At 50.2% G+C, this 12,057-nt stretch overlaps 4 protein-coding genes across 4 annotated transcripts; 2 read left to right on the top strand and 2 right to left on the bottom strand.

Annotated features, from left to right (window-relative positions):
- Positions 1-43: 43 nt before the first annotated feature.
- On the top strand, positions 44-1,470 carry PV06_09215 (uncharacterized protein). The gene has a single exon (XM_016410640.1). It carries the CDS (start codon positions 257-259, stop codon positions 893-895), a length of 639 nt encoding a protein of 212 aa, XP_016258447.1. The 5' UTR covers positions 44-256; the 3' UTR covers positions 896-1,470.
- PV06_09216 (uncharacterized protein) lies at positions 1,380-4,705 on the bottom strand. The gene is made up of 3 exons (XM_016410641.1): positions 4,060-4,705; positions 3,302-3,959; positions 1,380-3,238 (listed from the first exon to the last, which is right to left on the bottom strand). The coding sequence occupies exons 1-3, from the start codon at positions 4,624-4,626 to the stop codon at positions 1,557-1,559; spliced, it is 2,907 nt and encodes a 968-aa protein (XP_016258448.1). The 5' UTR covers positions 4,627-4,705; the 3' UTR covers positions 1,380-1,556.
- A 552-nt stretch (positions 4,706-5,257) lies between these two features.
- Positions 5,258-7,673, bottom strand: PV06_09217 (uncharacterized protein; the record flags this gene model as incomplete). The annotated part of the gene is made up of 1 exon (XM_016410642.1): positions 5,258-7,673. One exon carries the CDS (start codon positions 7,671-7,673, stop codon positions 5,313-5,315), a length of 2,361 nt encoding a protein of 786 aa, XP_016258449.1. The 3' UTR covers positions 5,258-5,312.
- A 158-nt stretch (positions 7,674-7,831) lies between these two features.
- On the top strand, positions 7,832-11,957 carry PV06_09218 (uncharacterized protein). Its single transcript, XM_016410643.1, has 3 exons — positions 7,832-7,951; positions 8,004-8,124; positions 8,173-11,957. The coding sequence occupies exons 1-3, from the start codon at positions 7,946-7,948 to the stop codon at positions 11,634-11,636; spliced, it is 3,591 nt and encodes a 1,196-aa protein (XP_016258450.1). The 5' UTR covers positions 7,832-7,945; the 3' UTR covers positions 11,637-11,957.
- The last annotated feature ends 100 nt before the right edge of the window (positions 11,958-12,057 follow it).

Below are 12,057 nucleotides of genomic sequence, written 5' to 3' on the forward strand. Positions count from 1 at the left end.
ATCTCAACACGCCGCGATGCTCCGTAGATTTCGATCCGCGTCTGCTGAGCGTGGAGCCACCTTGGAACTGGATACACTCTAATAGTCATACTTTTGGTTTATATCTCATAACGAGCCATCGACATCGTTACTCTTCCCTCACCACAGAATTGTCCGGTAGTGATCCGATCACCATAATCAAGCTAGGAATACAGCGACCCTCCACGCAAATCGCTGATTGAAGCGCACCTTGATTGAAACCGACGAGCCTTCCAAGATGTCCTACATACCGGGCCTCACCCTTCCTTCGTCTGTCTTCTCAAATGCCCCCATCTCGATCCTCCTTCCTCTCGGCCTCGGCTTGGGATCGGGCCTGATCTCTCAACCGGGTCGGATGCGGCCCAAGACATTCTCAGATCCTTCAGCCAAAGAGATGGGGAAGTTTAGGACGGTAGAAGAACAATACAAGGCCTTAAAACAGCCTCCTTTCAGACCGCCTCCTTACGTCTTCGCACCAGCGTGGACGACGCTGTATATGATGATGGGTTACGCGGCTCACAGGGCCTGGACGACAGGCATGTCTAGCCTGAGCCCCCAAGTCGTGGAGGACACCAGAAGAGGGGCCACCTTGTACACGCTACAACTAGGCCTGAACCTCATCTACATGCCACTGTTCTTTGGCCTGGGTAGGCCCATCGAAGGCATGCTCGACATTGTCACCTTGACCGGGACCGTAGGTTACCTCACCTACGTTTGGAGCAAAGTGGACAAGACGGCAGCCTGCCTGATGGCCCCTTACCTGGCATGGCTCGGCTTTGCGACATACCTGACTGCCGGCACGGGTCACCTCAATGGCTGGACAATGTCGGGCACTGAAAAGAAGGAGGACACTGCCGTGGAAAAGAAGGAATCATAGTCGACGTGTCGGCAGTTCCTCGAACGCTGACAGGGTATAGCAGAGCGTCTGCCCTTTCATCAGTGTTTCTATTCCAAGTTCTATATTACGTCGTTGATGTCACAACGCGACGATATGTAACGCAAAGGTTGTCGCTTTCTCTGACACTGCGAGAATTGCTGTCAGGGGAGGCTTGGGAATCTCTACCATCGATGCTAATTGACCATCTAATACGCTTCTCGGGCATCTGTTCAATCGTCGGAATCTGTCTTCCTGCACTCATGAATCTCATCGACGTCAAAAACAAGCCCACCTGAATATGACAACCTCGTGCAATTGCTCCGCCGTAGAGGATGTGTAGCTCGCTTTGTATTGTGGTGGCTAACATCAGGCTGAGCAAGGCTATTGCTAGCACACACAAAGTAGTATCCCAGAATCATAAGAATAGCCGCCTTCAATCGTTTACGAGCAAATCTGACAAGTTGGAGAAAGATGAATTTTGTTCTCATACAACTCAGACATATCTTCATTAGGATGTCTTGACCATGGGCATTGGCTAGCTAGCTTCTCACAAAAATGGCATGGCACCGAGTTCTTTCCATCTCCATTTCAAACATTCAAACAAAAGGGGGGGTATCTGGCACTGTGCAAATTTTCAAACAAAACAAAGTCCTCTTCGACCTCAGGATAGAAGTCTTTCGATATCCCTCAGAGTCCCCGTGCGTTCCTGTCTCTTCATTCCAGCGTCTCTTTCGCCAAACGCCTCGCTCGCGAGCTTCCTCTTCCTCGCCTGTATCTCGAGCACTTCATCTTCAATCGTGCCCTCGACGATCAGTCGTACCACTTTGCAGTCTCGCGTTTGTCCGAGCCGGTAGACCCGGTCGACTGCCTGATCCTCAATCGCCGGGGCCCACCACGAGTCGGCCAGGATGACTTGATTGGCGGCGACGAGGTTCAGCCCGACCGAGCAAACCGAGAGGGACGCCAACATGATCTTGCACGATGCGTCGTTGTTGAGAATGTCCATCGCGGCATCACGACGTGCGGAATTCATTTTGCCGTCCAGGCGGGTAAAGTTCAGTCCGTCGCGGAGGAGTTGGGCCTGGACAATGTCCAAGAACGACGTCCACTGCGAAAAGACGACCGTCTTGCCTTCCGCCTCGGCATCGGCAGCTTTCAGCAGCTTGACAAGCGCCTCGATCTTGCTACTGCTTGTCTCTGGATCGATGTCAACATCACGCTCGTCGTCGCCTTCACCGATGCCCGCGGCAGGCTCGACAAGCTTCTCCTTCTCTTCCAAGGGCGCGCGGCACATGGGGCATTTTTGTTGCGTCGTTATGACCCTCTCGATGCAATCTCGGCAGAAGACGTGAGCGCAACCCGTGATGACGGGGCTCTTCAGGGTGTCAAGGCACACGCAACAGTCCTCCTGTGAGTCGATACGGAGCTGCAATAGATCCTGAAGAGCCTTTCGGTTGGCAGGATTCAACACATCCACTGTGGTATCCCCTTCCACAAGCTCTAGCAGCTTTCTGACTCGCTCGTCGCCACACATTTTCCAATGATTGCAAGTCTGACGTAGTCTGAGAAGAACCTCAAGGAGATGCGTCATGTTGTTTTCTCCCTTCTTGACCTTCACGGCCTGGAGCAGACCTTGACCTTCTGCTTTGAATGCATCGTAGCGTTCCTGCTCATGAGGCAGGAAGCGAACGGTATACTTGTGGAAGCTGAGACCAGGAAGCTTCAAGTCAATAAATTTCATGTCTTTCATTCGACGGAGGCATAATGTTGACATGAGGGCTTGCAGCAGCAGACGCGAGTTGCCGTCGCCGTTCTTAAGAGGCCGAATTAAGGCGGAGTTGAAGATCTCGAACTCTGCTAAACCGCCAGACAAACGCAAAAACTTGACATGCGAGTAGAGGTCTTTCAAGTTATTCACAATAGGCGTGCCCGTCAGTACCCAGCGAGACCTAGCATCCAGTTTGGAGGCCGCCAAGGCCATTTTGGTCTTTGGGTTGCGAATCTGGTGGCCCTCGTCCAGGACGAGTCGTCGCCAAGTAATTGAGAATAAACCCTTTGCTGCAGGAGTCTTGATAGGCTCTGAGGAGCGATTTGGGAAAAGTTCCTGCGTCATGGTCTGATAGGTCGTAATCACAAGATCATACTTTTGCAACTCTTCCCGAGACAGGTCTTTGTTCTCCGCGCCGTGGTATGTCAATATCCTCGGTGTGTATTTCTTCCTAACGTGTAAAGACGCTTGATGACTCCAGTTACTCATGACACCCAAAGGGGCAATGATGAGGGTAGGTTGGCCATTTCTGTGTGGGTCAGCCATGAGGAGAGATATGATCTGAATAGTTTTGCCTGTATATTTCACATCAATAGGCTATCACTTGAAAACAATCTTGGGTGATAAACACGACTTACCAAGACCCATATCATCAGCAAGGATCCCACCACTAGCAAGCTCTGGAGCTTTGCTGAACGTGAAATTCGTGGCGATGTTGGTGTAGAATTTACCGTTCTTCTTCCACATCTGCACGACATCATCGCTCTTTTGGGGCAAAGTTGGGAATTCATGGTCTAGCATCCACTGGAGCCCTTGCCGCTGATATGGAAGTAGGTGTGTTGCAAGTTGCGTGGGCTGCTCGGCCATTGGCATCTTCTCGAGAATATCCTCTCCAGCACCAATTCTGTGAAGCATGTCCTGAACATCGCGGGGATTGAAAGTCGTGGTACCATTCAGGATTTGATCCATGCTTTCCGATGGTTGACTCCCACCGATGGTTGAGGGACTGAGATTGCTGTATTTGTTGGAGGCTTGATGACCATATACAGCATTACCCTTCCAGGCCATGACCGCTGCTGCCTTCTCTCTTGATTTCCTTTCCTTTTCCTGTTCTTGTAGGCGTCTTTTGAACTGACCATACTGGTTCAAAGGGAGTCTCAATTCCTGCATCCTGCGAGCAAGGGCAGACGCGGCGATAGGATCACTGGTTCCGAATAATTTGAGGCCGATTGGACAGTCATAAAACGTTTGTGCGCCCGTAAGACAGCCCTCAACAAGCAGCTGTCCGGAGTCCATCTGCAGAAGCATTAATACTGGGCATTCAAGGAAAAGGAACAGAGAGCGTTTAAGACAATATCAACGTGGGACAAAAGAGCGCAGGGACAGAGACACTTACCAAGGGAGCCAGCTTGGCTGCCACCTGCCTGTTAATGTGCCCAATTTGATCACGAAGCACATTGTCAATTCGAATGGCGTTGCTGTCGTAAGGATTGCCCGGCTCACGCTTCACTTTCACATATTCTCCAGTCGTGGCTTGACCATGGTAGAATCTGCAGCCCACAATCTTAGTATCAAGGATACCGTACAGCTGATAGCTCTCGTAAACATCATCGTCAAAGTCTTCGGTCAGGACGATCTCGCGTGCGATGTCAGCTTCTTGTTCTTGCGTGGAAAGCCACAGATCTCTCTCCGAAGAACGATACGTTTGTACGCTGGAATTGTGCTTGGAATGATGACTTGAAGAGCTAGGCTGGCTGGATGAGGGCGGGGTGGGCAAAGGTGCACGATATCGCTGGGAAGAATGAGATGACTTTTGCTTCGGTACTTTTGCCCTGGGTGGCCGTGGAAGGTCATTGTCATCACCTGTCAGGTCCACAGTCTCGATCTTTCTTTTTGGCATGTTCTTGGTGGATCCAGGCGTGGGAAAAGATGGTGGCAGAATTCGGGGCATGATGTCGAGCATGCCCTTGACCAAGACCTAAGGGGTGGACATGAGTTCAATTCAAACAGATGAGAGCAACTCCCGCACAGGCGAAATGGAGTTATGATGCTATTGATAATGGATGAAAGTGAAGTGCCTACGGAGGCGTGCACCAAAACGCTAGTGAGTGCTAGAGACAGAAATAGCTTAGTCCCATAATTCTTATGACGGTTTAAAAAGACATTATATTTTTGGACCTTTTGGGTAAAGAGTACCTAATAAGGCCTGTAGTGACTACCAAATAAATAAGGAGGATAAAACCCTAGAGTGTCTAGACTATTAGCTATGACCATCCCTAAAAGTTTAGCAGAGAGTACATATTTTTTAGGCTCTATTAGGCGCCACTTGCCTAAACGCTCAAAAAAAACATGTCTTTTGAAATTGCTAATTAAATGACAGAGCTAGACTATTTTTGATGTTTAGCGCACTATAGAGGGAGGGTTAACAACATTTGGTGCACGCCTCTGTGAGCCTGAAATTAGAAGCTTGACGCGGGCAAGGTTTGTGCAAGGTATCGCGAAATCACGTGATATTTAAATGGACAGGCGCAAACAATGAGGCAGTCCTCCGTAATCTGTAGATGAAACGAATATCCTTGCAGAGAAGTATGGATTGTCAATCTAGCCTAAGTGTGGCGCTCAATACTATCGGAAAGCCCAAATTGTGTCTCACAGTATGTCTTCATCCTCGTCTGTGTCAAATTCAGGATCAATGGTAGGAATTTCTGAGTCGTCACTATCACTCCCATCTTGTGGAAAGTGTTTGCGTGCTGTGTTATTCGACACCAGATGACCACCAGATGCTGGCACTTGAGCCTGCCAATTCACAGTCTGTGGATTCAATTCCCCAACAATATCTGTGTCAGCATCCAATTCACTTGGATCAGCGTTCATATCTTGAGTCATCGGCCTGACTGCATCTTCAGAAAGTGCTTCCGAGCGCGGCTTCTTTGGTTCTCTCGACTCAACCAATCCGGACGAAAGGACCTCAATGCTCTCGACGTCAGTTTCCATGACCTCGATCGACCTTTTCTGTGCTCGAATACCCTGGTTGTCCTCCACGCGGGGAATCATCTTAGCATAGGTCTCATCCGCATTGGCTTCTGGAGCCCCTGTATCTTCGTTCTGTTGTTCTGCGACTGACTGTTCCAGATGGACCAATATATCGGTCTTGTCCAGGCCATCGTGTTCATGCTCTTCGTCATCCGAAAGCTGAGCTTCCGACTCCTTTCGAACATGGGGTCCACCATCACTAAATACTGGCATACGTGGTCTGAGCAAGGCCTCCAATGCCATGTTGTCTTGGGTAGACCGAGCCAGGAAGGGCAACAAGCTTGCACCAACAGCTTTGCCGTCCTTCGATTGTACCGGGTTCAGAACACTTGCCAACACGGCATCCTCATGGTTCAGTAAAACTGCAATTCTGTCCAGTTCTGCCCTTATATGCCGGGACATGGACGAAGCTGGGTAGTACCTTAATGCCTGAGACAACAAGGCCCAAGCAGCTTCAAATACCTCTGGTTCCTTGCAGAGAGAGCCAGTGTCGGACCTACCATTGCTATTGGGGGTCGAGTTAAAACCCAACCGAATGTTATCGTTCTTTGCAATGGTAGCGGTACTGTCGGCCGTCGTCCGTAGATATCCTGTTTTCACATCGACACAGCAGCGCTCCAATATACTCAAAAAAGCGGTCCGGTGACTCTTTAAGGCATGGATATCAAGCTGCATCATGATATTCCCAAGGATAGAATAGATATCAGACCTGATACCTTCATGCCATGACATATTTGCAAAGAGGTCAAGAATCTGGCTTACGATTGTCTGTTGTAAGGGAACGAGAGCTCGTCCAAGGGATGAGCACAATTTTGCAAGAAGTCCAAGGCATGCCCTGTGAACTTCGGGCAAATTTACCCACAACTCTTCCTTTTCTTCCTTGCTTGCCTCTTTGTGATACTTCAAGTCGCTGCTATTCCCAGGCTTGCCAGATGGAACGGTTATCACCATGAGACGAGCTGTTAGATCGATAACTGCTCCAATTGGCAAAGGCAAACTTTCCGCCGAGGGTATAGACGTCAAACAGACTAGCCATTGTAATATCACCCTGAGCCTATGACTGCCTTCATTAATTCCAGCCCAAGGAGGAAGTCCGGCTGAGTCTGATTCCGCTTGTTTTGGGTCTTTAGCGAAGTTCGGCTTGCCTCTAACTCTTCCAAAAGTGGGATCATTGGACTCGTGTTCCTCGACAACGGCTCGGAATACTTTGTCGGCGGTGGTGTGTGCCCCGTTGATCAGATCACGGCCCATTGAAATCGAGTCTTGGATGATTGTAGTCTTCGGAATAGACCATAGCAGCCAGCAGAGAAGTCGTATGGCCAGATCCCGCTGGGGTGCACGAGCTTCAATATCCGCAATGACGCTGACACAGATGGGCTTCAATTGATTGAGGAATGGTCGAAACACTGAGGCGTATTTTGGAAGCAGGCGGATCCAGCAGGTCAGTACCGAACTCAGTAAGGGACTGGCGACATTCTTGCTACCATTACTAGTTCGAATACTTGTTGGTCGTATTAGGTTGAGAGTGGTTTTGATGAAGGTAGGAAGTAGCGGCGTGGTAATCTCTCGAACCAAGGCCGGATCATCCTGAGTCAGGACGAAGATTCGAGTAAGAGTGATTAAGTAAAGTGTCTTGACTTCGACAGTATCCGGCTTGTTCATGCAATTGAGAAGACCTCTGGCCCAGCTTTCCGTAACACGAAGGACGTTTTCACCACCATTGTCAATAGATGCTTTGACCAGAACAGCACCCGTAAAACGACCAGCAATGGACTTTTCTTGGAGTAGAGAATTGATTCGAGTTTTCAATTTGTGCACCGCAACTGAAGCAGTATTGGCCTTGCTATCCGCGAACTGTAAGTTCAGTGAACAATTCGCCAACTGTGCCGCAAGCAAGCCTGCAATACGAGGCAAATCATCGACTGCTGTAACAGTGAGCCGATTTGCTACTGCACGCAGCACATTCTCGTGTTGCATTTTTGTGTCTGTAGGAAATACAAACAAATAAATACCATCCCTAAGGAATCTTGGAATTTTTTATGAATCGGCAAGAAGTGATGCCGAAGTTTTGCCATGTGCATTCATTGTACCCGACAACAAGCCAATTTCATAACTGCGACTGTCTTCTTCAGTGTCTTGTTTTGCAACTGGAGCGTGTCTCTACAGTTGGCTTCGCGAACCTCAAGAGCAAAATGTCACAATTGAGGAATCCTTGACGGGGACGTGCTCTCGATAACCCAGGTGTCACGATGAGTGTAGGTCCTGTCTGCCCGACTGTCATGAAGCGTCCCCTCTAATCTATACCAGGTCCATCAGGACAAGGCCCAGCGCTACATCAGCCTGCTAGACACTGCGCGAATCAGCGCCAATTGGCAAGAGCTTCCAGAACTTATACGCAAAGTCACAAAGCACGCTCCAGACCGGAAATGTATAGTTCCAACCTTGTGGTAGTCCTTGCTCTGACCCCTCTCCGCAGGCTTGATACAGACCGCCAAAGTCGAATATAGTGTTGCGAGCTCACAGAGCCAACGTCCCAATACCGCCTCCAGTAATCGCGCTCCTACAGAAAGCGATATAACCTCCCTCGAGGCAGAAATACGAGCTGGCGGGCAGCCATTTGAAGACTCGGTACAAGGACAGGCGGCGTTGCTTTGGGCTCAATGGGCTGGAGGAAACAAGCAGAAGAAACATTCACAAATCACTTTCGAACCTTCTCGCACTGCGGCAGATGTGAATTCGGTATGGACAAAAATATGTGTGGTGAAGGCTGTTTACATACAGGGCATGTTCATGAGTCAAGGCGGCGACGAACAGCAAGGACAAGAATTACACAGTACTCTTCTGCCATGGCTCGACTCAAATCGGAGCCTCGTTGTCTCAACTCCGCAACTATTATACTGGGCGCAGCAACTGCTCGGTCGGATAGCCTTGGGTCAGCGACCAGCCGAAGCCAACTCTTTCCCGGCCTCAAACAATGACACCACATCTTTCAGACTGCAAGCTTTCCGTCACTGGGCAGTACTGACAGCAAAAGCTCCAGATGTGTCTCGTTCAACATCTGGAAATTCACTGGGCCATCTATCCAAACTGATGATGTGGAGAGCTTACTACAGATTCATCTCGGACATCCTACTAAGGAAACCTCGCACTCCACAATCGTCGCCAATGAATGCTCGAGCCGATTTGTCAAATGAGCTGCGCCGAGTAGAGACCTCCTACGAAAATGAGCTCTTGCGAAATACGCAGTTTCCGAAGGCCGATGGATCCAATCAGGTTATTGAAGAGTGGGTGGAAGAGTTTATTCGGAATTGGTGCATTCTCTGCGGGCCAGATTGGTCGGAGTCAGATCTGGGCGAGGGTGGACGTGATGCCGTTGGTAGGAACGTGCTTGACATGCTATATCGGGCTGCGACGAAAACATTTCATTCAACACTCATCTTCCGGCGACTATTTCAAGTTCACAAGGCACTGGCTGACTTTGACCTCGCCTACAAAGCTCTGGACACGTACGTCGAACTTATGGATCGAGCCCGAGCGGCCGCGTCCCAAGCCGGTGGCGAGTCCACCAAGAGAGATAGCGATCACATTTATCTTCAAACCATTGCCGAGGCCGTTGAAGGGTTGTCTTCTTTCGGTCGCGCCGGAGAAGCTGAGAAGGGGTATAATTTATCCCTGAAGCTTGAGGACTTGCTTGATGAATTAGAGCCCCAGCCAGATGTGAATGTTCTGAATGGCTCGAATCATACTAGTGGGGACCCGGTCACCAACGGGTTTTCAACGGAGCCTCTGCCCCCCGAAGTGGTCGAGGTTGTGTATCGAGCTATCGGTATTGGTAAAGCGCAGTGGGCTCGATTCACACCAACCAGCGAAGGCCGTTCCAACCTGCAGTCTGATGCCATTGAAAGCCTCCGGAAGGCTGCTTCTCAAGATCTTCCAGTTGAACAGAGATTAAACTGTCTTTTCGCTCTAGGCAGGATGCTCGGAGAAACACGCGAGATCGACGAAGCGATTGCGGTGGTGAAGCTTGCGTTGAGTTGCGACTCGAACGAAGTGGCAGCAGATCAGACGTATGATCTACAACGAGACTTGATCCCTTTTTGGCACCTGCTAGCATTGCTCTTGTCTTCCAAGCAGAACTTTGAGATCGCCAGCCAAAGCTGTGCTGCGGCATTCGAGCAATTTCCGTCATCGGATATCATTTTTGGTGTTGGTCGTGGCGCTGCAAGGAGCGGCGAGAAACAAATGAGAGGTCAGCATCAGGTCGGCCTTGTGGATGATATGGAATGCGATGAGCTTCAGAGAATTATTGAAATCCGGATCTCCGAACTCGCATTGACGGAGCTCTCGGAAGGTCCTGAGCATGCGGTCAATAACAGTAATGACTTGCTTGCATTATATTCACGACTGTTTGGGCGCCACGGCACCCTTACTCTCGCGGATGAAAGATCGAGGTCGAGAACCAAAATATTACAAGTCCCTAAAAGCTCGGCCGGCACAATCAAGAGTTCGAAAGGCAGCATATTCTCTCGACGGGCTGGCAGGCTGCATGAGTCTCCCAAAGCTCAGAAAGCGCACAGCACGCCATCTGTCGCTGAGGAACCCCGTCGTCCCGATACACAGACAACGCAAGCACCAACGATACATGTCACCAACGAAGACGAAAAGCCGTCGCCACATAAACACCGTCTATTCCGGACTTCTCATGAGCATTCCAAAGACGAAAAGCGACATGGGTCAAGACGCCTCTCACGGTCGCGTAGTCGCGGTAGAACCGACCCTGGTCATAAATCGGATACTGGCGAGTCATTCGAAACAACGCCAGAAAAAGTGAGCAATTCAGAAGAGCCATCACAGCCTGCTTTAGAAACAATCACTTCTCAAGACGTCCCAGCTGTACCCGCCTCGACCGATCACGACGAGAGCAGCGATACCAAACAACCTTTGAAGGAAGTTCCGCATAATCTTGCAACACATGACACAATGCCACCGCCTGTACAGCACCAACAGCAGCCTCCGGAGCAGGATATACGTCTACCAACGAGAGTGCCCTCGGACCTAGTACCTCGATTCCCCCAGACTGCATCGCAACGCCATGCCCTCAGTATTCTAGTCAAGATCTGGTTGATCATTGCCATGCTGTATCGACGGGCCAAAATGTTTGACGATTCACGCGAGGCATGTGATGAAGCGGCCAAGGTGGCATCAAAGCTTGAAAGCATCATTGCCAGTGTGGAAAGCTCAGCCCGGGCTTTTAGCAGTGCTGGCTGGGGTGGTGGTGGCAAAAGTTCTGACGAGCTATGGGCTGATGTCTATTGCGAACGTGCCGAGCTTTTGATGGCGATCGCCCGAGAAAAGGAAGAAAAGGAAGGCCAGGTGTGTTCTGAAGGGGTACGCGATGCTGTTGAGCAATACGAAACATGTCTGATGTGTTTTGTTGACCACCCTGGAGGAATCGTGGGACTTAGCACCGTGTTACTGGACTATTATGAGCGCAAGGTTGAATTGGCTAGACGAGTCGATAGTGGTCCGGCCAAGATGGGAGAAACGCCGGCCGACAGGGGCCGGAAACAACACCGACGAGAACTGAGCCGTTCCTCTGACAGTGCTGCAATTAATGGAGGGCCGTTGGACACAGATACGACGGCTGGCTCAACGACGGCTCTACCGTCACGAGGAAGCAAGGACGACGAGCTGAAGAAGACTCCAGAGAACCTCAACAGACTAGCGGCAAGAGACCGCGCATATGGGTTGTTATCTAGCCTGACAAAGCTGGGGTCCGGCTGGGACAACTCAGAAGCGTGGTTTGCGTTGGCGCGAGCACATGAACTCGGAGGAGAAGTGGACAAAGCCAAAGAGATTCTATGGTGGTGCGTTGAGCTGGAAGATTCACGGCCAATCCGACACTGGTCCAATCTCGGGTGCAGTGGCTACGTACTTTAGGAATTAATTTGGAAGGGGGTCGAGTGATGTTTAAAACGCGTTTCTGGAAGTTTCTGTAACATCACCGTGATTGAGAAGTACGGAGCATACGGAGTAGAGTATTTTGTATCAGCACTCTCTGGTCGTTCTGGCCAAGTGTTACAGATTCGGAGGCCGACAAGGACGGCGGCTTCTGAGGAGGCGGACTGAGGCTGAGGCAGCAAGCCGGCGTGTCTAAAGGACAAGCTGACAACCAACCGTTCAAAGAAGCGAGAGAGGCTGACAAGTCAAACGAGAGTGCCGGATGATGAATACGAATCCTTTCAATAATGTTATTGCAATACTCCGTATATCCGTATGTTAGGCATCCTCGGATAAGCGCTGAAAGTGCCGGCTTCAATATTTTTAGACCAAGGCACCAACAATCACCGGCCCTACTGTA

This window comes from Exophiala oligosperma, assembly GCF_000835515.1.
Source record: "Exophiala oligosperma strain CBS 72588 unplaced genomic scaffold supercont1.10, whole genome shotgun sequence".
NCBI classification, from domain to species: domain Eukaryota; kingdom Fungi; phylum Ascomycota; class Eurotiomycetes; order Chaetothyriales; family Herpotrichiellaceae; genus Exophiala; species Exophiala oligosperma.